We start from the raw sequence: 23,744 nt of genomic DNA, 5'->3' as shown, positions 1-23,744 counted from the left end.
GACCACAAAGAGGCTATAGCCGTCCATTACAGGTGATACAATGCGTCTTTGCTGTGATGCGCCGACGGTAGATCTTATTTTAATTACCCGGCAGGAGGAGTCTGGACTTCTCCGAAATCTGTGCGCGCCCTCTCCATCTCCCTCCCCTCCTCTCCGTTTCCCTTCCTCCCCTTTTCCCCGGTCTTTGACAGCTAAACGTGTTCACTGTTTGAAAAGGGATTCTTTCTGCTCCTAACCCACACGCGGAGCAACGCTCTACCTGGGCCCGCGAGCTGTCAGAGCGCTCAAGGATTTTCAACGAGGGGCGAAATTATCGGCTGCATCTCATGAACCATTAACATCCACTGCGCATCACAACCTACCAAAGGCTGAAGACATCGGTTCTTCAAAGGGGAAAAAGCAAGAATAACATTTCTAAAAGACGGACAATACACAAACGGTACCTGAAAAGTTTCAAACCTTCAAGAAAACTACTTAAAGAATTTTGGTGTTTGTGGGACTTGGATTTCTGGAACTGTCTACAGCCTAGTTGAAGGTAAATATCAATTTGGTAGATGCACACTTGTTGATTTTATTGTTGTTAAACTAAGTGACACTGTATTTAGGGAAGAAGAAAGTTTTAATTGATTTAATTGCTCGCAAGCTCTGAATTACTGTAAATGCTACCTTTGAATGTTGACAGGGTTTAGCTCAGATGTATTTGTACTGTAAGAATTTCCATTGTTCATTTTATTTAGATAAGTAAAGTTTCTGTTTTCAAGATAATGCTTATAGTAGACACAAAAACAAATGTTTATGAATAGACTCTGACACATCACAATGAACAAGGAACCAGTTTTTAGATTTGGATTAGATCTAGCCATGTATGTGAAGCAAACTGAAATTGAAGTGGCCAGTTTTGAAAGGATGCTGGTAATTTCTCATGCTGGGTGAGTACAACACAATAGAAGAACCCAAAGTGATGCTTATCATAAAGCACCATCATATCTAAATTGTTTGAGCTATGGTACAACATTTTCTAGGGGTTAACAGGGTTTCAGAGTATAAACATCATGTAATCAATAGTCACCAATAATCAATAATAAAAAGGTAACATCAAATCTACCACACATTGTCATATATGTGAATTTTTTAATGAACATATATAAAAATGTGGTAAGACTAACTTTCTGCAGGTGGTGATCTGATCATGCATAAATCAGAGCCACAGCAGCACAAGGCTCTAAATCGGTCCTGCATGCCTTTTGATATGCCTTTGGTGAACAATATGGTATTGACAAAAACCAGTCAAGGTACACACAGAAGGAGATCCTAGTGTTTAATCACAAGCTCACTGTTAATTCATTATTTTTATGTTAATGGCAGTCACACTTTTTAATGTCTTTTTATTATATTTTATTCCAGCCTTTCCTACATATATTCTATCTCGTCACGAGAACATAAATATAAGCAATAGACAGCAGTGAAAATAATACATTTAGTGTCTTCCTGTCTCGCTTTCATTCATATCAATGGACGAGCAACAGCACCTTGAAAAGGTGGCAGTGCATTGAGAATGCACTTGCGCCTAAATGAAGTGATACTAGCAAAAAAGTGAGACCAGCAAAAACTGGAAAGAGAAGGAATAACATGTCTTTAACTTATGTACAATTCTTTTGTATAATAAAAATAATAGATTTGTATCCTTTGAGTGTACATTGTTAAAATTTGTGCTGATGATGGATTTGAGATTTAGAAGTGAGTTTGAGGTCTTACTGATGTGCTCATTGTCAGGTTGCAACATTTACTGTCTATCTCTTTACATTATTGAGGGGCATCATCTACAGTGGAAAACTAAGCCAATTCTGATGAAATGATGTTGAATTAGAGCATAGTGTATACTTGGGTTTCCTCTATAGTATATCAAATGTTGATGCAGTATTGTCCATAGGCCCAGGGTTGGCAAATCAGTGCCTAAGGAAAGGACCAAGGGACAGTGGTGGGGTTTTATCATAAAAACTGCATATTTTCATCCAAAGTCAAAACTTTCATTTGAAAACTGAACTCTCAGAGATAATCAATGAAAACTGAATAGTTCATTGACAAATACACAGCAAGCAGCTTCCAATTTGCAAGGACAGCACAGTGGAAAATTCTATTTCTCACTTACATTTGATTCATCACTCAAAAGGACCCACTGATTGCAATTTGGTAAATGTCCAATGATTATGTACTGAAAATAATTGTTCATTATTACATTTTTATTAAGTGTTATTAATTTTGCCATGATGAGGTTACCCTTACTCCAGTAGGGCCTTTAGTAGAAGTTTTGAAAGCTATTTCAGTGTACATTTGAGTTCTTTATTACTAACACTTCTCTGTAAATCAGTATTTCTTTGTTTTACATTCAAGGATATAGCAGTGTGACGTGTGACAAAGTTATAAAAAAAGTGTAGGCTATGCCTGTGCAACTTAATAATGCTCCCCTATTGCCACGTGATTGCTGTGACACCCACCCATGGGTGTGACTGCAACCCCCTGCACTATTCTGTCTCCTGATAATATATGGTACTCATCAATGATGGAATTGGTTGCATCTTTATTGGTGGCAAAGCTGCCTGTGTCTTAAAACAGAAAAGACTGTTAGAATGCCAAAGAGTGAGGAAGGAAAGCGTGTTCTGTCAGAAAGACATTGAATTTGATTTTGTTTTTTTTTTTTTACTGCCATGGACCTAAGCGCTGCCATATATTCTAAGGCCTTCACCTGAATGTAGACAGTGTTCTGCCGCCATGGGGCACCGGCGGAGTGGCATGGGCCTCCCTTGGAATACACTGTACTATTTATGTTGGCCTTAATGCAGTTAGAGGTCCTATAATGCAGACTTCAGTGGGAACAGACCGGTTCTTATTGGCCTGCACCTCAACGGGAATAGAACATACCACACCAGCTGAATGGAAATACTGTAAGACCCTCCACCGGCACAGCCTCCATATAACACAGGGGCCAATGAATAGTCACATTTTTTAAGCTTTTTAACTCTTCAGCGGAGTTCGCTGCCAGAAATGTACCTAGAGTAGGTGTCATAGTAATTGATCTCAGGGATTGATGGGTATTAACCAGTTCCCCATTGTTCTACCTTCAGCTGCCCAGACCATGTTAAATGTAAAACCACTGAAATTATGCAACCATATAAAATTGATTAAGAGGTGGTGGAAACACAGAGAAGTTTATTTTTCTCTTCAGATTAAATAATGCCACATGCTCAGCAAGTCCAACATATGACATGCTTGCGTTAACGTTTTGCTATGCTAAGACAGGCAGGAGGAGTGGGTCTGTGAAAGGGATTAGACTTCCTGCTGCTGTATTCGCACATATGCACAGAAACATGGCACGGCTCCATCCATACTGTACTACAGCATACACAGCCGCTGCCAAAATCTATACACTACCCTCCTCCCACGGATGGCCAATGCTTGGCTTTCATGCTAAAGGTTATTCAGGGACAGCTGCACTAAAAGGAGGACTGTAGCACATGAATTAAGGAAATAAAATGTGTCCAGAACCCAGAAAGCCATGATATCAGTATTTCATGCATTTGGATTTAATTCCTGAATTAAAAATTATCATTAATATTTGATTTTGGTGAATAGTAACCTTGGTAAAGACCATTTCTTCTTCTTTAAAATATGTTGTAGTTTACATTACCTGTACTGAAGGGACAGTTTCTACACCGGCTTGTTTGTTGTTTTCTTACATGTGGGTGTTACCTTCCTTTTGCAGAATAGCTTTCTGCTCACAGCGCCTGTAGTGTTTCCATTCTGCATTCATGGCTCATTTGCAGACGTCATGATTTTTCCTTAATAAGGTATTTGTTTTCTAGAGGGAGTGCCTCCATTTGCAGGCACCCCCTGAGCAACAAACCGCATTTTGGGTGTTCTTTACAGCTGGTGTCAGGCTTGTGTTCCTTGTACCAATTATATATGACAGAAAACATGTAATGATTAGAAGTAAAATAAAAAGCATTTCAGACATGTGAAAATATGTATGTGCATTCAGTTATTTTTTATTGTCAATTTTCAAAAACCATAATGCCTAAACTTTTAGCATTGGTGCCAGTGTTAGCATTGAGAGAAAAAGAGGGGCTCTTCCAAAGCTGTGGTGTGGCGTCTTGGATACAGGTGATATTCCAGAGGCCAAGGGCAGGTGCCTCTTTGCCCTTCTGCCCAAAATAAGGTTATCGTCAGTATCTGAGCTCCGTAAGATGTGCAAATATTGAACCCATATATACCAAGAGCAGAAGGCAGAGGTTGGAGAGTGCTGCACTTCTAAGGGATCTCTCGTTATTTGTGTCCCTGGGAATGTAAGTGGATTTAGATCTTTCAGTATCTCCAGTGGGCTATTTGGGAACTCACTGCAGTTTGGCCACCAGTAAAAATTGTACTTTGTTTTTTTTTGTACTTTGTGTTGCACGACTGTAGGTCGCAACACAGAGATGGCCCTGGTGTTCAAATTTTTTCCAAAGTTGCAAAGTTTATGGTGAACAACAGTAATAAAGCTAGACCTACTTAAATACAACTGTGGATTGTCTCACCAATGTTGATCAATTTATCAACTAACATGGTTGGCTTTGAGACCATTACAAATAGGTGCATATCATAAACCACCTCTTGGTCCAGAAACATCCCACTTATGACCTATCATGCAGAGAAGGGATTATAAACCTCACAGGATAGAATAGGATCAATGAAGTGCTCACCTCCAAGTCTTACCTCAGTTCTGGTCAAGTACTTGCTGGTCCATATGTCACCACAGGGTGGCGCCTGATTTCTCAGTTCCCCTTGCCAACAAAAGAGGTGTTCAGGGCCTGCTCTGGGCGGCTCACTGGAAAGTAGCCTCTCTCTCATACACTGTCCCTGGAGGAGCAGGCAAAAGCTACAGTTTTTTTTTTATTTAAAGGGGAGGACTGTTACTCAAAAATAACCAAATCAAGCACCAACGCAATAACGGAAACCTTAAAGTTTACTTAGAGAGGGGGGAAAAAAAACTCTCGGTGTGAGTGACTCCTTGTTACTGGCAGAGAACAGGCGGTTTATGTATGAGCAAGTGTGTGGGTATGAGTGTTCATCTCTCTCACTCTGGCTCACCCCTCACCCCCCCGCCCCCCCCTCCCCCCAGAGCTCCGCAGTGCAGTGTTTCGCATCAAGTGGCTGTTTGTTACAGCAATGAAAAGATGAGCAGTGGGGCCAGTAAACAGCCGGCTCCTTGCAATGCCATGCTCTCTGGTGGTGTAACGCATTAGAAAGCTAATGAGAGATTAGGGTAACCCCCCCCCTCACCCCCCCCCCCCCCCCCCCGCCCCTTTCCTCCCCCCAACAAAATCTCAGTGCCAACAGTGCTCTTTTCAGTTTGATTATTTTTGCAGTGTCAGCAAACACTCGCTGAGTTTGCAGAGATCAACATGTGCTTGCTAACGCTGCTCTGAAGACGCACACACACACACGAATGGGAGCTGGATTAGGTCTGTGACATATAGGCCGTGGATATTGAGCCCTGAACCCCAGGTCCAGTTAGCTGAGTTTTAATCCACTCAGTCAAGCAAAGTGCATTTCCTCCTTGTGTGTACATTATCATCTATAAGAAGAGCCCAGCCCTTTTCACTGCGGAGGAAGTGCTGTATACAGTAACATATTGTAAACTCTGTTTGCCACTTGTCACATACCTGTGTTCTCCAGCTTAACTTAATATACCTTTTTCCTTTTGCTGAAGCACTCTTTCCATTACATGTACCAATTTACTTACCTATTACTCTGTGCATTGAGTCATGGGATTGTTTTTGTTCCCTGGGGGTAGCTCTGGTAGGCTGTGGGACCCAGTGAGCACATTCTATATTAAAGCAACGGTTTGTATGTGAGTTCACACTGACATAATCACTGCTCCAGCGTTAAGCGATTGTAAGGCATTCATCTTTCCCACAGAGCGTACCTACCGAGCACGCTGTGTTCAGAGCTCCGTCTCACCAGAGCGCGACGTTTGTGTCACCTCTGCGGGTCCGAGTGAAGCCGCGCCAGCGCTTCACATTCATCACCTCCCTTCCCGGCTCCTCACGCTGGCGAGAGCCAGAGCGAACATCTCCTCCGTCTGGATCCCAGTTTCTTCAAGTAGCTCACAGGTCTAATGTAGGCCAGGAAAACAGCCTGTTCCTCTCCATATCCGCTGTAAACATCTTACCTCTGTTCTTCTCACGTCTGAGCATTAGACAGCTCAGCGTCTGTATAAATAGCTTCTTTTAGCCTATTTTAGCATACAACAGTACATTTTAATGAGGATTTCCACTCATTTTTCTCTGTCATACAAGCTGGTGAATTGCATGTTCATAGTAGACGTTTGTTTAAAGCTAAGTTAGAAATCACCGCTGAAATCTTACACATTGAGTCTTACTCTGTGGAGCAGCACAGTAAAATGTGTGGTTGACATTAGTGATTAAGGAATTCTGCCACTGATGCTTTTCCACCGAGAATGCCTGACTTGTTAACATTAACTCTTTGTTTATGTTACTGAAGTGTGAGGGCCGGTCCTTCGAAGAATGGACCATTACATTCCACATAATGTGCAGCCCGAGTTTTCTCTATGTTAAATGAGAGGTTGAGCTCCCAGGGGATTAGGTGAACTCTTGTAAAAAAGGAAAAAACCCCGTAAGCCATCCAGACGTCGGCCTAGAGTGGGCATGAAAGTGTGCCCAAATAAATTTGAATGTAAAGCTGTTTATTCTCTGTTTCAATACAGCCCTTTGTGTTGCCAGTTCAACCCTGTGGTGCTTTCCAGCAACCCGATATCTGTATGTGACCAAATGGGTGCTATAAAGTAGCCAAGCAGTTAATTCATTGAGTTGTTTCTGAATTATGCTGCATATGTTGATTTAACCACACAGCAGGAGAAACACAAGGAGAATGACTGCAATTGTATCTCTTTTTTTTGTCAGGTCAGTGAAGTCATTCACACATCACAATAATTAGTTAATGTTCCGAGAGTGTTAAAATATACCTACAAAGGTTTGTTTTATCTTGGTTGAGTTGAGTACAATGTTTTCATTCTGTGGTGCAGGTTTAGGACTGTTTTTCTTGCCTCTTTTTCCAATGATCAGGTTGTTACCTTTTTTATGTGTGTTAGCTATAGGGCTTATGAACTCAGACATTTAGATTGTTCAGATAATGGATTTAATGATTTCACACTAATAATGGTAAAGCAGGGGGCTGCATGAGTCAGACGCAGTGGTGAGTGGGTGCTAGGCCCCATAATTCATCTGAAGTGGCAAGTAAGGTGACTTTTGGCCTCTGTGTTCCTGCTGCATCTTTCACACAGGCGGTGCTGAGCTCGAGTCTGGCATCGCAACCTCTGTAAATATGGCAAAGAAACAGCTATTTCTGAAAGGCCTGGAACAGAGAAGGAGCAGAATTATTCACATTTTATACAGCTGAGAAAACGGAAGGGGAAACACCGGCTGCGTGAATCACGTGTTGTTCGTCTTCCTTTTCTTTTGAAATGAGCAAAATTCTTTTTTTAAATTCTTCACTGTGAACTCTCCTGGGTCAGCAACATTGGTCTTTTCTTCACGTACTGTATGTGTGCGTGTGTGTGTGTGTGTGTGTGTGTGTGTGTGTTTGTGTGTGTGTGTCTGTGTGTATGTGTGTGTGTGTGTGTGTGTGTGTGTGTGTATGTGTGTGTGTGTGTGTGTGTGTGTGTGTGTGTCTGTGTGTGTGTGTGTGTGTATGTGTGTGTGTGTGTATGTGTGTGTGTGTGCATTCATAAAAAAAACATCACCTTGAATATGTAAAACGACCTTGACATCTCATTAGTTCCAAAAGTGCTCGATGGTATGGCAGTATCAGCTGTACTAGACCGCAGTTATGGACTGCTCTTTGCAGTTGTGGCTTGTTGGTATATGTAACATAAATGAAAGTGAAGTGTATTTTCAGCAATGGTCATGATGGCCATTGGGAACTTTGTATCAGCTGTGTTTACAACCTTCCTAGAGGCTGTCTTGAGGCAGACTGTGCTAGAATCTATGATCAGTCCAATGTCCTGGGATTTGGTAGCATACAAAGAAATGTTCAGATATTGAATGTACTGCTTCTGATGTCAGTGTCATAATTTTTTGTTGTGCTGCATATGCTATATAGTTTACTAAGAAATAGTTTTTTTCTATCTCCGTCATTTTCAGGAACATCATGTTGCTACTACTGTGTATGTTTTGGGGCGTCACTGCGGCAACAATGTCCTTTGAAGACATGTCAGGCACCGGTAAGTTTCACTTTGTGGATTGACTATGTCCCGTAATGGTTTAAGATTTGGTCATGTTTGCCCCGAGTGTCAAGGCCACATGCAGCATCACTTGTATAACTGTAATGAGCCCTCAGGGAGCCCTCAGCAGGCTCTGATGTTTTTGAGGGTGCTGTGTTCTCACTCACTGTCCTTGCCCCGCAGATCTCGACACCACTCTGAGCGTCAGCATCCCCTCTGATGCCCCGCTGCGCCCCCTGCTGGGTGGAACGCTGGTGGTGCCCTGCTACTTCCTGGACCATACAATCCATGACCCCGGCGCCCCCACCATCGCGCCCCTGTCCCACCGCATCAAGTGGAGCCACATCACCAAGGACAAGGTGACGGTCATCATGGTGGCCACGGAGGGCATAGTGCGAGTCGAGTCGGAGTACCTGGACCGAGTCACTATGGTCAACTATCCGATGGTGCCGACGGACGTCAGCATGGAGATCACGGAGCTGCGCTCCAACGACACAGGCACCTACCGCTGCGAGGTCATGCACGGCATCGAGGACAGCTTCGACACCGTTGACATCCAGGTCCAAGGTACAGTACAAAACACAGACAGAAAATGACAGTTTCCATATATGGCTTTCCTTGTTGATGACTTGCCATTTTTGTGCATGTTTGTCATATATAATGGACGTATTTGACAGAAGATGTTGCCACAGAGTCAGTCTCAGAATTTCACTGCCTAGTTACTTCATGTGAAATGCTCATTTTTGGCTTTTTAATTGGCTCAGATATACATAAGCCTCCTACAGCCTTGACCCACAGACATATACGGTGTTTCCCTTCCACGCTAGCTATCAAAATTCGCCAGTAGCATGAGAATGACCGCTTGTAGTGATGGTGACGCTGGCAGTTTTTATCTGTCCCAGGTATCGTCTTCCACTACCGTGCCATTTCCACCCGCTATACCCTGACTTTCGAGAAGGCCAAGGCCGCCTGCATCCAGAACAGCGCAGTGATCGCCACCCCAGCCCAGCTGCAGGCCGCCTACGATGACGGCTTCCACCAGTGCGATGCTGGCTGGCTGTCTGACCAGACCGTGAGGTCAGCCCCGAATTCCACATCTACTGCTGGCTGAGGCAGAATCAAAGCATTGAGTCTCTTTGAAGGCATGGCTGTAGTGAGCTTCCGCGCTTCTAGAGTTTTTTTTCCCCTCCTTATGGAGGAAACCGTGCAGGAATCTCTGTGTAAGATGTAATATTTTTCTCACTCTAACTAGCCACTTTGAATGGCCTGGTCTGTGTGTTTGTCAGCACGGTAGAAAATACAGGCCTCTTTCATTGAGGTTTCTTTCCAAATTTTACTAAGTTAGACAGGATTCGGCACTCGCCCCTCGCCTTTACCTCACACAAACGTTTTTTCTTTTCCCTTTTTTAATCCGTCTCAAAACGCGGAAGAAAAAACATTTACTTTTCCTCTGATCTCCACAGGTCTGTTTTTCTTCACCCCTCTTAAGAGCTCTGGTTCACACAGGAGTAGTTAGGAGCTTTAGATACAGAAGCAAAAGCATTCACATCCAGTATTGAACAGGAAGTAGGTTCCTGTGTCATAGGAGGAAACTTGTTGCATGGTTCCTTTAGTCTCAGTTATAGTTGCTATTTATATCATGCCAAGTGCTACTGTAGAGGTGATTTCGGACTAACCTTTGCCCTTTACTAAAGGTACCCCATACATGATCCAAGAGAGGGTTGCTATGGTGACAAGGATGAGTTCCCCGGAGTGCGAACCTATGGAGTGAGAGATGTCACCGAGACTTACGATGTGTACTGCTTCGCTGAGAGGATGACAGGTACTGTACATGACTGTCCCAAAAAGTTAATTCCAAATCTCAGAGAAAGAAAGGTGCACAGCATGGGTGTTTGACCTCCCCTTCATCGTCGCTTCTTGAACACCCAGGCAGGGTTTTCTACTCCATGTCCCCGGACAAGTTCACCTTTGCTGAGGCAGAGGAGCAGTGCTCGAAGCTGGGTGCCCAGCTGGCCACCACGGGGCAGCTGTACCTGGCGTGGAAGGTAGGCATGGACGTGTGCAATGCTGGCTGGCTGGCAGACAGGAGCGTCCGCTACCCCATCAACATCGCCCGGCCCCAGTGTGGAGGCGGCCTTCTGGGGGTGCGCACCGTCTACCTCTACCCAAACCAGACGGGCTACCCCCATCCGGACTCGCGCTATGATGCTATCTGCTACCAAGGTAACCAGCTCCTCTGGTAATTCAAGGTATCCCTCTAATAGAAACCATGCACATCATGGAGGATCTTGACTCAAGAACAGTTTTGCTGATGAAGGCATTTGATAGCATCATTTTTGTCTAGAATCATTATTCATTATTCATTATTCAGTCATTATGGACATTTAATTTTTAGTTCAATTATGAATAAAAAGGTCCCAGATTAACCCAAGGGGTTTCATCTGCATTGTGTACCGTGATGTTGCTGTGTTTGTAGATGTGAAGGAGGAGGGCCCAGCCATTCCCACACCAATCCCCAGCCCTCGGACAACCACCCCGGAACCAGGCGTGGTGACCGTGGCCACGCTTACCGAGGGCCCTGAGGTCGTCCTCACGGTCACTGCAGAGACCGAGGCACGTGGGGAGACCATCGGAACAGAGCTTCCCCTGTACCCGCCTCCCAGTGCCACAGTAGACTATCTGAACGTCACAGAGGAGATCATTGCCGCTGCGACCGTCCGTCCTGTGGAGTCAGTGTTCCCCCCGGAGAACGACACGGAGCCTGTGATGTCTCCTAGAGGTCAGCACTGCAGCTCTCATCTGAATGATCCATGAGAAAGTTAATCACAAAGCATGTAATGTGGTCTTATGGTAAAATAATACAAGGGGTAGAGTTTCGGCTATTAAGCTGGTAGCAAGACCATTGCTTGGTATACATTACGTTATTGTCATATAGCAGACCTTATCTAGAGTGACTTATATATGTTACTGTTTTTACATGTTATCCATTTCTACAATTGGATATTTACTGAGGCAATTGTGGGTTAACGTACCTTGTCAAAGGGTACAGCAGCAGTAGGGAATTGACCCAGCAACCTTTTGATTATAAGCCCTGCTCCTTATCACTATGCTACACAACCACCCACTTGACATCTCCAATCGGACACAACCTCTGGTATTAATTTGCAAAACAATTGCTACCTTTTGCCAGCACACCTAAAACTCATTTTGAGCTCCAGTTAGATCTGTTAGATAATAATTGTAATTAAGGCATGAAAACATGCTGGCAGAAAACAGCATTTGTGCTCTATAACAATTACCTGTCTGTTCAGCGTAGTCTTATTCAACAGAATATTAAAGAAAGAACAGCACTAGGTATAAAAAATAACCTCTTTTCTGCTTTTCTGACTCCCATCTTACTCACATGTTCTATTTATTTATTTTATCCATCCAGTGAGGAAAACTAGAGATCTCTTTGCTAACTTGTTTGTTTGCACAGTAGGATATCGAGCTAGTGAGCAAATCTGTCAAGCTAGCAGTTAGTAATCTTTCTTTCAGTCAAGCTGTGATCGCTTTGGAAATCAACATCCCCCATTTAAGTTTTGAGTACGTATTCATATGAAATATCATCAAGGTCACATCAGCATAAGCCAATAGGTCAGGAAGTTATAGTCTGTTAATATAACTTCTTACTTCTTAACTTATTACTATTATTTTGTGCTTTCTTGTTATTCTTATGCTTTAACTCATGTTCTTTTTGTAACAGAGGTTTGCTCTTTTTCAGGTCCTCTCTGATTCTGTGTACATTGAACTGCGTTTAATGTAATAATGATGACATGCTTCCTGTCCCCCCTGTTTGTTGTGCAATGCATTGGGCAGGCGTGGTCTTCCATTACCGTGCCGGCTCCGGCCGCTACGGCTTCACTTTCGTGGAGGCTCAGCTGGCCTGCCAGGGCATCGGCGCAGTCATCGCCAGCCCTAAGCAGCTGCAGGCCGCCTTCGAGGCCGGCTTCCACCAGTGCGACGCCGGCTGGCTCCTCGACCAGACCGTCAGGTGAAGCCTCCTGTCAATCACCCACTGACAACCAGTCAGGCTCAGCCCACATTCATTGACCCCTCCTGTGTCTTTACCTCAGCAGTTTACAAGGCATTCAGTCTCCCGTGTTTGATGGAAAGCTCTCCTGCGCTGCACCTGTACTCATCGTATTAAAACGGTTCTGTTGTTATTTCAAAGGTACCCAATAGTGTTTCCGCGGGACAAATGCTCAGGCGGTCTGGAGCAGTTTCCGGGTGTGAGAAGCTACGGCTTGAGGCCGGCAGATGAACGCTATGATGTGTATTGCTACATCGATGGGCTGAAGGGTAAGAACTCTGCTCAGCTTAGGTCTTCATAGTATTTTTGGTGACATTCAATAGAATGGGTTTGTGTGATTTTGAAAATCTAGGAGCATACTCATAACATTCTGTACTAATCGACCAGTATGTGCGTCACAACTGGTATGTGTAAAGTATGTGGCTTAGAGCTTACTCATAAGAGCTTACTCCAGGATAAAAGACAGTGAATGATCATAATTATGCCAAGAATAGCAGTTATGTGGATATACCAAGTACACGCTAGCAGTAATGCCAGTAATGGTAGTAACTAGCATGCATAGCAAAGTGTTCATTTGCAGACATCTCCTTTGTCCAGCTATAGGTCTTATTTTGTCATGGGACAAAACTAAGTGCTTTGTAAGTTCTGGAAGCAAGTAACATTCAAGTAACACAAAGTTAAAGTTCAGAGTTGCTGGTGAAGGTGTTGTTGGTCTGCGTATCCCTACACTTTTACAGGGGAGGTTTTGCACGGCACCTCACCCGAGGGCTTCACATATGACGAGGCCATGTCCTACTGCGTGGAGCACAATGCCACTCTGGCATCTACGGGGGAGCTGTACGCCGCCTGGAAGCAGGGGTTGGACAAGTGCCGGGCCGGCTGGCTGATCGACCAGGCCGTCAGGTACCCGATCAACAACCCCAGGCCGCAGTGCGGAGGAAACAAAGCGGGAATCCACACCGTGTATGCCTTCCCCAACCAGACCGGCTACCCTGATCTCAAAGCCAGATACGATGCCTACTGCTTCCGAGGTGAGTGCGAGGCCACCTCGCAGGAAAAAGAATTCAGCCCTGTTCGTTTATACCAGGACCCAGTGAAAATGTGTCTGCTTTGTGTACCTCACAGCTGACCTGTTGGCTCTTCTCAACGACACCGGATTGAACATAACCGCGATTGAGGAGGAACTGGTTAACATCACATCCATAACTGATCTACTAAGACCTGGTAAACGCCTCACTGGTTTTAACTTAGCACAGGAAATCTTTTGTTGCTAATTTTGCTCTGTGTGGATTTTTCTGTGCTCTCTTTTATGAAAATCTTTTTCTCTGCTGAGCATTGAATGGTGTTAATCTAGTGCTGTAAAAGTGCGTTATTTGTTTTTTCCCCCCTCCTCCCTTTCCCTCTTCCCTTCTCCTTCTCCGCAGTGATTCCCTCCATTGCCCCACCCATCTCCGTGGACGTGTCAGGGTCAGGCTCCGCTGATCTGGTCTCCGGGGCCAGCGGCTTCTCCGGGGACGTTTCCGGCAGCGCGGAGCTGCCCAGTGGGGCGTCCGGCCTGAGCGCTGACGGGTCAGGCATTGAGGTCACCTTTTCGGGAAGCGGGATTACCATCTCTGCTGAGGGGTCAGTGTCTGGGCTGCCCGAGGAGGCCGGGGGGGAAATCCCCGGGATCATTACGCTCCCGTCTGGGATGGGATCGGGAGACTTCAGCGGATTTCCCTCCGGTGTCAGCGGGGACCTGTCTGGATCTGGCATCCCCTCCGGCGTCAGTGTGGAGGAGAGCGGCTCCGGAGAGAGCGGGGAACTCTCTGGAGTGCCAAGCGCTTCGGGTATCAGCGAGGAGTTCTCTGGATACAGTGGCCTCCCGTCGGGACTCTTTCCCTCAGGCGACGTCAGCGGCGTCTCGGGAGACGTCTCCGGCAGCGGGGATTCTACGATTATCATAGTGGATGGCAGATGGGTAGAAATACCTACCACACAGCAGCCGAAGGAGCAGGAGCAAGGAGGCGGCCGGGTGGAGTTCAGCGGCTCGGGGGACGTTTCAGCATCCGGGATGAGCGGCTTGCCCAGCGGCGATGTTAGCGGCTCCGCACTGGGAAGTGGATTCCCTGATGTGATCTATGTGGACCATCACCTTATTGATCTGACAAAGAGACCTGGTGAGCAGGAGGCCTCTGGGTTGGGATCTGCTGATGTGAGCGGTTATCCCTACGGTGTATCTGGTATCCTTTCAGGGGAGGAGTCGGGCTCTGCCAGTGGGGACGTCTCTTTCCTGACAGATGAGGAGATGATCGAAGTCTCCATCCGTCCGACAGAGAGAGCAGAGCTTGGCAAGGGCCCGGTGGAGTTCAGCGGATTGGGCAGCGGGCTGGAGTTCTTTTCTGGTCACGAGGACCACCCCGAAACTCCCAGCGGAGTCCCCTCGGTTGACCATTTATACGAAACAATGCCCCCAGTGGTCTTGACCACCGGATCTGAGGATCAGGAGCTCACCGCTAGGACAGAGGGACCGGAAGAGGCCCTCTCCGAGCTGGAGGAGACCACCGGCGCATTCTACGCCACCGCCACTGCGCCGGTTGCGGTCACCACCGCCCCCTCCATCTCCCTGCAGACACCAGCCGTCGTGGCAGAGCCTCTGTCAGTCGAAGGTGTGTCATCAAAAGCCTCTCCTGCTGTTATTCCTTTTATCTGTATTACAGCTCTCATTGCCAGGCTGTCATGTGTTTCAAGTCAGCCTGTATTAGGAGCCTGCTATTAAATGGGCTGTAGGTGCTCCATCACATTTCCCACTGCTGTTTGGAACATTTAGTCATTCAGGTGATTGTGCTTTGAACCCCCAGCTACCCCGAATCCATGTGACCCAAACCCCTGCGGTGCTGGCTCATGCACGGTGCAGGACGGCATCGGCTTGTGCCAATGCCCGCCTGGCACGAGCGGAGAGGAGTGTGAGCAGGGTGAGTACCAGTGCCCGTTTAGACGGCGTTCCACACTCGGCAAATATTACTTTACATTACATTACTGTCAGTTAGCAGGCGCTGTTATCTAGAACGACTTATACAGGTTGCAATTTTTACATGTTATCCATTTGTAAAGCTCGGTTAAGTACCCAAGGGTACAGCAGCAGTGTCCCAGCAGGGAATCGAATCAGCAACTTTTCAGTATTGAGCTCTGCTCCTTACCACTACGCTACACTGCCACCCTTATGAAGGTTACATTCACAAAGTGATTGGGGTTAAATATTTCATAAGGAATACTTCAATTATTGCTCTTTTTCAACTAGATGACAAGAGGTTTGTCTAGCCGTTCATCACAATATTTTCAGAATTTATTGAATTTTTAAGTGCTTCAGATTTCGTTTCTGCAGACATCATAATATACTGACTGACATGAACTGCGTCAAAGTATCCTCGAAAATTATTTTGCAAAACAGAACTGACTTACATTGATCTAGGTATTAAAAAATAGGGCAAGGTTTTCACCCATTTTTGAGGTCATTTCAAATTCATTTTGTGGTTTCTTATACATTTGAGTTATTACGTATGCATACTCAGTTGGTGGCAAAGCAGATGTGTACGATTGTGATGATTATGAGTTTATTCTAAATGCTTTGGTACACGTTAGATCCAGCGAACAGTCAGGTAAGTAACATATTGTTAGGATAATCTTCGTTTAAAAAGAGTCAAACAGGAGTTGCTCTGAACATGTTTCGACGTGAATTGATATTGTTTCTTTTTTTTTCTTTGTCTGGATGTTCGTTGTTTGTGTCTATTATCCTGTTTGCTTTTCCCTGTTATTTTTTTTCGGTGATTGGTTTGGTTGTTGCCGTTCTTTGTGCTTTGTGTGGATTGCAGGGTGTTTGGCATGTCGTCATGGATACGAAACCTTACTTTCCAGATGACAACCTCTCCTTATTATATTCTTTTAGGTGATGGTCCTGCTGTGCTGCTTTTGACTAGCAGTGGCTATGCTCCTGTAAGCTAAACCCAGAAACCCATTCTCAAAGCCCCTGCATGCCTCATAACACCTGACCTGATAACACCTCCTCCTTCTCCTCAGCATTTATTACAAATGTGTGCAATGCCCTGCTGCAAAACATGTTGTTGATCCTGACGCTGGCCACTTTTGTTATCTAAAAGTAAAAACAAAAAAAAGAGAGAAAAACAGAAAGAAAATTTGTGCTTTTGTCTTTACATTTTAATTCAAATGAATTATTTATATCTTGTCAAGACTGACCTCAGTACAATTAATGAGCTGGGTAACCACAGGAAATGTATTATGTAATACAGTAGTGTTCTTCTGTATGTATTCTGTAGTATGCCTTTGGCTTTGCCTCGTACACAACATTAATGGAAATGTGTGTTCGTGTTGGCCCTCGGGACAGCGTATGGATAACAATGTTGCAGCGGCTTAGAGGCTTTGATTCCAATCGTGGCGCTGTCCTCCATCAGCCTCTCTCCGGCTTTGGCACCGCCCACGCTGGGACCTTCCCCCCCAGGGCAGGAATCTTAACCGCCAGACCTTTTTTGCAGAGGGTGACGCGTGCCACTCGAACCCGTGCGCCAACGGAGCAACCTGCATCGATGGCGCGGACTCTTACAAATGCTTATGCCTGCCCAGCTACGGAGGGGACCGCTGTGAGATCGGTATGAGGTTGGCTTCAGCTAATTGCACTAACGGCCTCTCAAAAAAAAAAAACCTGACGAAAACAAAACTGAAGCAAACCAACAAAAGGCACGGTTGTTTGCACCATCGGTCAGATTGGGGGCGTGTCTTGTTGTTCAGTGTTCAGGTTTTTTTTGCTCTTGTGTTTCTTTTTTGTGCTCAGCGAGATCTCCATTGACTGATGGTGTTTTTCCAGAGGTCTGCTACCTTTACCCTTCTCCTCCAGGAGTGCCGGAGGAGTTTGTTGTCATTTGGTGAAATTGTCAGTCATTAAGGCACCGCAAATGAATGAATGACACCCTTCTTACAGGAAAAAAACACTGGGAAAATAGCTATTCGGCATGTGGGAAAATGGGAAAATAACTATTCATCCTTGTTTTTTAATAATGCAGGGACTTGTAGGGAACCAATCACTCAAGTGAGATAAACAGTCTCATAGACTGTTTATTTCCTTAAAGCAACAAAAACATGTTTGCAAATGTCTATGGAAGTAAAAAAGATCTATGGTGCCTTCTTGTCAGTCACCACTGGGAGGTGCATTCTGGGTCACAGGAGGACCACAGCTTGAGCTCAGCTGAGGCACATTCTGTCAAGCTTTTTTCCGTGTGGACAAAGCACTCAGTCTGAGATACAGTGTGTACTGTATTTGTGAATTATTTAATGTTATACAAGGCTCACAGGTTATGTGAACTGAAGTATAACATGGGTATATTCCGCAATTAATCAGGTAACAGATGCAGTGCTTTCATCCACAGAGACCCAGTACAGCTTTTGAATTATATTCTAGCTGGTGCACTCAGTTACAGTGGTGGTGAGGGTAGCTGCAGGTGTCAAACACATACAAGGGATACAGCCCACGTCCTTTCTGTTGATGGCTTCTTCTGGTTAACAGAAATGGGAGACAGAATCTGTAATAAACTTCAAGTTTAAAATTTACAGGTTATATTTTCCAGAGAAGTGGGATGTCTGAATTTGCTTGTGTTTATGTGCGGAGACCAGTGTTTCAGCAATGCCATCAGTTCTGGCTTTGGAAACCTATATCGTGTGACTGATTTGTACATTTAGGGTAGAACATGAGTCATCATGGTATAGGGGAAAAAAGATTAATTTGCTTCTACGGAAAGCAGGAATTGTATGCTGCTGAATTTGGCGAATGGTCTTTTCCTAAGTTCTCCCAAAACCCAAAACTCGCAGCCACTCCATTGGGTCTTGTTGACTCACTGTCGCCCCCTGCTGTCACTGCAGATGTGCACAGCTGCGAGGAGGGCTGGACAAAGTTCCAGGGCAACTGCTACCTGCACTTCTCTGAGCGGGAGACCTGGCAGGACGCCGAGCAGCGCTGCCGGGACCTGAACTCCCACCTGGTCAGCATCGTTTCACCAGAGGAGCAGCACTTCGTCAGCTGTGAGTAGACCACTCTCGCTGCCCCTGTGGCTGGCACTCCTGCTGCAGCCGTGCTCGTCCTGACCGGCCCCCTCCTCCCTCCTCCCTCCTCCCTCCAGCCAACGCACAGGACTACCAGTGGATTGGACTCAACGACAAGACGGTGGAGAATGACTTCCGCTGGACAGACGGAACCCCCCTGGTGAGTTCCCCCCTGCTCCAGTGAGCCGCCCCGCTGTGTGATTAATGGGAGATGAAGTGATTCGTTACACAGCGCCCCTTGGCCTGCTGGTGTCCAGGGCACCGCGCTAATCCCCCGCGCTCGCCCGTTGCCCTCAGTCTTCCCGGACTTTCCCAGGAGACGGCCCAAAGGCCGTTTTGTTCGCCCGTTGCGTGTTTCCTTTCAACTCATTCATCCCCGAGGCTCAATGGTTTCCCCTCCTCCTTCCTCTTCTTCAGTTCCCCATGAGTCAGAGTCTCTGTCTCTATGTCCTCAGTGTCACTGTCGTCACACCAGGTGGACGCTGACTAAGCAGGGCAGTGTGTGTGGTCTATTAATTACGACATAGTGATGATTCTCATCCAGAAAAAAAAAAAACAACTTGTTTTTCAGTCACTGATTCTTTTTCATGCCTTGGTAACACTTTACATTAAGCTGACCTTATTTATACCAGCATAACGACATTTTAATTGCTTTTCGAATGAGTTTGTAACAGCTCGTTGTCATGACAACCACAATGTAAATAATGTGCAACTCTACAGATTTACACACCTTCATATTACAATTCAGCTGAGGCACAGATTCATTGCATGCTTTTCCATAACTCTACAAACCTGCTGCTCCTCAAGCATTACTTTGTGGTTGCTACAATTTGCGTCCGCATGTTATTACACTCTTGTCCTTAAATCAGTTATGATATTGTTATATTGCTATATAAGGTCAGATCAGTAGTCAATATTACCCATTCCTCTGCTGACATGATTACTTTCAGCAATATGAGAACTGGAGGCCGAATCAGCCGGACAACTACTTTAACTTTGGAGAGGACTGCGTGGTGATGATCTGGCATGAAGGTGGCCAGTGGAATGACGTGCCCTGCAACTACCACCTGCCCTTCACCTGCAAGACCGGGCCAGGTGAGTGCCGCAGTCAGAGCAACTGTGGTTGCTTTGTGAGGTGGTTAAAGCACATGCCTTCCCAAACGTTGCGGTTTTCCCTCCAACAACCCCATTCTAATGCAGGAGACCGTCATCAATCACAGGGATGCAACCTCTGCACGGGGATAACACTGGAGCAAATAATAAGGCCTTACACAAGGGGGATTTGGTCTCAACACGTTCTAGTCTGAAAACAATGTAATTATGTAATAAACATGATTCATATGGACAGTTATATAATAATGCTATGTACTCATGTAATGTGTGAAATAAATGTGAGAGAGCACTCTGGGGCCTGAGAACAGAAAACAGGAGAAGGAAGTGCTGCCTGGCCCGAAAATTACAAACTGTGAATCTCAAATCGAGAAATGGGAATGGTTTCCTTTGTTCCAATAAGCTCCATTGACCTTATGTTCTTGTTTCATAATCCCCCCACCTCAGTTTTATGTGGCCCCCCTCCCGAAGTGGAGAACGCCAGGATGTTTGGGAACAGGAGAGACCGCTACCAGGTCAACTCCGTAATCCGCTACCAATGTAACCCCGGGTTCCTGCAGCGCCACCTGCCTGTGGTCCGCTGCATGGCAGACGGACAGTGGGAGAGGCCGAGGGTGGAGTGTATAGGAGGTGAGTGCATCCGGCCCTGCTAACACTCATCGATGTCTGCACCCACAGCTATTTCAACGCTGCATGCGCTAAGTAATGTAAGCACTTTTTTGTGTTATTGAAAATTAAACCTCTTCAGATGACATTAGCTGTTTCCAACCCCAAAAGAAAGCATGAAAGCATGGCCATCCTTGCAGACTGCAGAGTCTAGATCAATAACTTGCTGAGGAACTTTACAGTAAGGTTGGAGCACAATGAAAATTTGTATAGAAACGAAGTTCAGTGTTTTGCATATTAAAGTCTTCCAGAATGTTGACGTAGAAGTGATGCAGATATATCTCCTTCGTACCTGCACAGAGATTATTACCGAATACATTTAGACTTTGCTGCATTCTGCTTATTCATAAGACATCACTGTGTGCTTTTTCTTCCAGCCGATACAACCAGCCATAGTCTACAGAAGAGGTCCATCAGGAGACGAACAAAATCAGCCAACAGCAAATCTTGGGGAAAACTCCGCTAAAACTGAAAAAAGGGATTCAAAAGAGAGATTTTAAAAGATAATTATTTTAAAAAGAACATTTATATTAAAAAGTCATTTTCCATCTAAAAAAGAGATTATGAAATAAGATTGCCCACCTTGTATATATATACAAACACCAAAGCAAGTTAAACGTAATTGTGTAGTCCATCTGGCTGATGTATTGGTTTCTGAGTGTCACTCTGTGTCTTGCTTTAGGGGGATAAAATAAGTGAAGATTTTATTTTGTTGTTGTTGTTCTTGTGCCAGACACACTGAAAAAAAAAATGTTTGAATTATTATATTATTGTTTAAATGATTATTTGGATTTTTTTGGTTTTGTTTTGAGGACAGCAAGCCAGATTTAGAGTTTGAGAGGACTGTATGCAGTCTGCAAGCTGGGAAGAAGTGCTAAAGTGTTACTGCCCCCTCAGTCAGCCATGTTGGATCGCAGCCCTTTGTTGGTGGTTAAAACCGTAGCATTCTTCAGGCATTCCATCTGTATTTCCCAGTGCATTCCCAAACCTGGATTTTACAGACTATCTGGATGTAAATATTACACCCAGACCAGCTAGTGTTCTGCGGTGGACTGGCACCGCATTGTGAACTGAACCAAAGCTGTCTCCCTGGCAACAACAGAGGACAGGAAGCTGAAGGCCTGTTAAATTGGGTTTGGGTCCTGGAAGCGCTTGTCAAACGCACGTAGACTGAGCTTTAAACAGCAGGGGGAGAAACAGCGCACATTATTTTTTCACGAAAGTGAGGTTGTTAAATTTAATCTTGAAGTTAGCTATTGGGGAACCATCGCGGGGGTAGAAGTGATCAACCAGATTCGTCAGCACAATCTAGCAGTGGTGAGACTTGTGTACGGCATTAACCTTTTTAGCAAGAAATTGTGGATCAAGAAAGTCCTACTTGTAAGGTAAAAGATAAGTACGAGTAGCGGGGGGAAGGGGCCATAGCAGAAACCTAGTCTATTTAATCTCAGCCGTGGAAAGATAGTGATCTAGACGCAAAGCACACAGGGGTCGGCATCCTCCTGACTAATCTTGGTACTTTCTGGAGCTGGTTATGTCTGCATAATGTGAATATAGAATTATTTATTGATTTCTCACAGCGCTGGGATCTGACTGGCACATGGGCTGGCAGCGCCCTGCTGTGATTGGCTGAGCCTGGCACACTCCACCATTGGGGGAGAGTTTGGTTAACCCTCTCCCCTGGCAAATGGAGTGACTGAATGTTGGGAAGAAAATAAGGCGTTTGTGGCTACAGCAGGATCCTTGGTTTTCGTGTACACTGTCAGTTTTGTGATGAAAATAGCGGCCTTTTTTGTTTTTTGTTTTGGCTTTTATTTTTGCCAGTGTCTTCTCCCCCCAGGGCCGTGCAGTGCACAGTATTTCTGTGGGGCCAGTGCAAGCCAGAACAACCTGCTTACAGCAACTGTTTTCTCTCTTTCTGGTCTCTCTCTCCCTCTTTGTCTGTCGTTGAGTCTCAGGCACTTCCAAACTCAGGAGCAGAAACAACAAAATGAAATTACACAAAAAAAAAAAACAGTTTGGCGTCACATTGTTGGTCTACTTCGCAAGAAACATTATGCCGATTGCTGGGACTCCTAGAGCTTTTGCCTTTGCTTGGCTCTTCGTGTGGTATCTATGATTCTCGTGTCTGTCATAATGTTCATGGAGGCTGTGCCTCCTGTTCCCTCAACCCTAATTTAAGACACCCGTAAGTGATAGCTTTTTCTGCATGGGCAAGCCAGTAGAGCAGATTCTCAGTGTATGATAGAATCTGAGGTGGGCCAGGATCCCAGGTCAGGTCACGCTTTGAGGGTTTCTCATGTCGGATGTTGAACTGGTTAACACTGCGCTCTTCCCAGACGTTTCCTTTTTTAAAAAGTAGGATTGCAATTATCGTAGTGCATCTCATTCACTATCTGCTGCCTATAAGGGCGGAAAAGACATAAAGCAGCAAAAACCATGAAAATGGTGGGGTTAGCCGTGGACCTCTGTGCTCGGCAGAATGGATTGACCTGTCAGAAGCCGAAGCGCAGAGTCAGGGCGGAGATGTCGTGTGGCAAAGGGAAAGGGTCGTCTTGCACATGGTCGAAAACACAACACACCACACTTCCTCTCGACAAAGGGGTGAGATAAAGCACTCCTGCGTAAGTTTGCACATCCCTGGTCATTTACGTCAGACTCCACTGTGAGTTTACACATATCCTGCATACAAAAATAAATGAATGAGAATTCAGCTTTCTCTCTGTAAGCGAGGAAGAGCCGCAATGACTGAACTGGGGGGGTGGGGGGGTCAGGGGAGGCAGGGACTGTTGCTGTAAGTGAACTTCTCCTCATGTAATCATGCCGCAGCCATGGCACCAGGCTGGTGTCTGTCAGAGATCTGCAGAACGCAAATGCATCCCAGAAATGACCAGAGAAACGGCTTTGTGTTTTGATATGTGTATTTCAATTTGCTCAGACATCGCAAATGATGCCAAATAAAACACTCTGTATTTTATGTCTGATAGGACTGTAGCTTCATGTGTGCGGGGTGGGCCGAGGCGTGCCCCTGTGTATGGTCTGTGTGTGTGTGTGTGTGTGTGTGTGTGTGTGTGTGTGTGTGTGTGTGTGTGTGTGTGTGTGTGCGTTTGTGCATGGTTGCATGTGAGTGTACTGCATGTGTGTCTCACACTACACAGAAATGTGATATGTATGTATGTGTGACTGTTTTGATGAGACTGCATGGTATAACAAATTGTTTAATAAAATTTGCAATATTTAGTTTCTCTTAGTAGTATTTTAGACATGTTAAACAAGCAATATGTTACCTGTGTCATTCATTAAATTGCATACCCTTCTCATAACTTCAGTATATGTTCTTCAAATTTTTAATGAACATTACTTATTTTTGCCTCTCAGCAATTTTGTTTTACATTTTCAAATATGTTTAAATTTTTGGAAGCAGACAGCTTGCTGAAAAGAATAGACTATTAGGTGTAAGCAAATAGGTTTTGAAACAACAGCCAACATAAAGACATGTTCACAGTTTTTATTCATGGCCTGATATAAAAT

At 45.1% G+C, this 23,744-nt stretch overlaps 1 protein-coding gene across 1 annotated transcript; it reads left to right on the top strand.

The window, feature by feature from the left end:
• Positions 1 to 212: 212 nt before the first annotated feature.
• On the top strand, positions 213 to 22,965 carry LOC118788417 (aggrecan core protein-like). Its single transcript, XM_036544400.1, has 18 exons — positions 213 to 535; positions 8,199 to 8,278; positions 8,462 to 8,845; positions 9,181 to 9,355; positions 9,973 to 10,100; positions 10,208 to 10,501; positions 10,755 to 11,057; positions 12,137 to 12,311; positions 12,492 to 12,619; positions 13,088 to 13,381; positions 13,476 to 13,574; positions 13,775 to 14,998; positions 15,191 to 15,304; positions 18,258 to 18,416; positions 18,515 to 18,597; positions 19,388 to 19,532; positions 19,995 to 20,177; positions 20,591 to 22,965. Exons 2-18 carry the CDS (start codon positions 8,206 to 8,208, stop codon positions 20,677 to 20,679), a joined length of 4,050 nt encoding a protein of 1,349 aa, XP_036400293.1. The 5' UTR covers positions 213 to 535; positions 8,199 to 8,205; the 3' UTR covers positions 20,680 to 22,965.
• Positions 22,966 to 23,744: the final 779 nt, after the last annotated feature.

This window comes from Megalops cyprinoides, chromosome 13 (genome assembly GCF_013368585.1).
Source record: "Megalops cyprinoides isolate fMegCyp1 chromosome 13, fMegCyp1.pri, whole genome shotgun sequence".
In the NCBI taxonomy this organism is placed as follows: domain Eukaryota; kingdom Metazoa; phylum Chordata; class Actinopteri; order Elopiformes; family Megalopidae; genus Megalops; species Megalops cyprinoides.
This window is presented reverse-complemented; position numbering and strand designations above follow the sequence as displayed.

Excerpts from the sequence above, each read along its gene's own strand:
- LOC118788417 (XM_036544400.1), top strand. The coding sequence starts at position 8,206 with ATGTTGCTACTACTGTGTATGTTTTGGGGCGTCACTGCGGCAACAATG. Across the intron at positions 13,575-13,774 it reads AACTGATCTACTAAGACCTG|TGATTCCCTCCATTGCCCCA; the intron begins GTAAACGCCTCA and ends CCTTCTCCGCAG. Across the intron at positions 15,305-18,257 it reads CGGAGAGGAGTGTGAGCAGG|ATGTGCACAGCTGCGAGGAG; the intron begins GTGAGTACCAGT and ends CTGTCACTGCAG.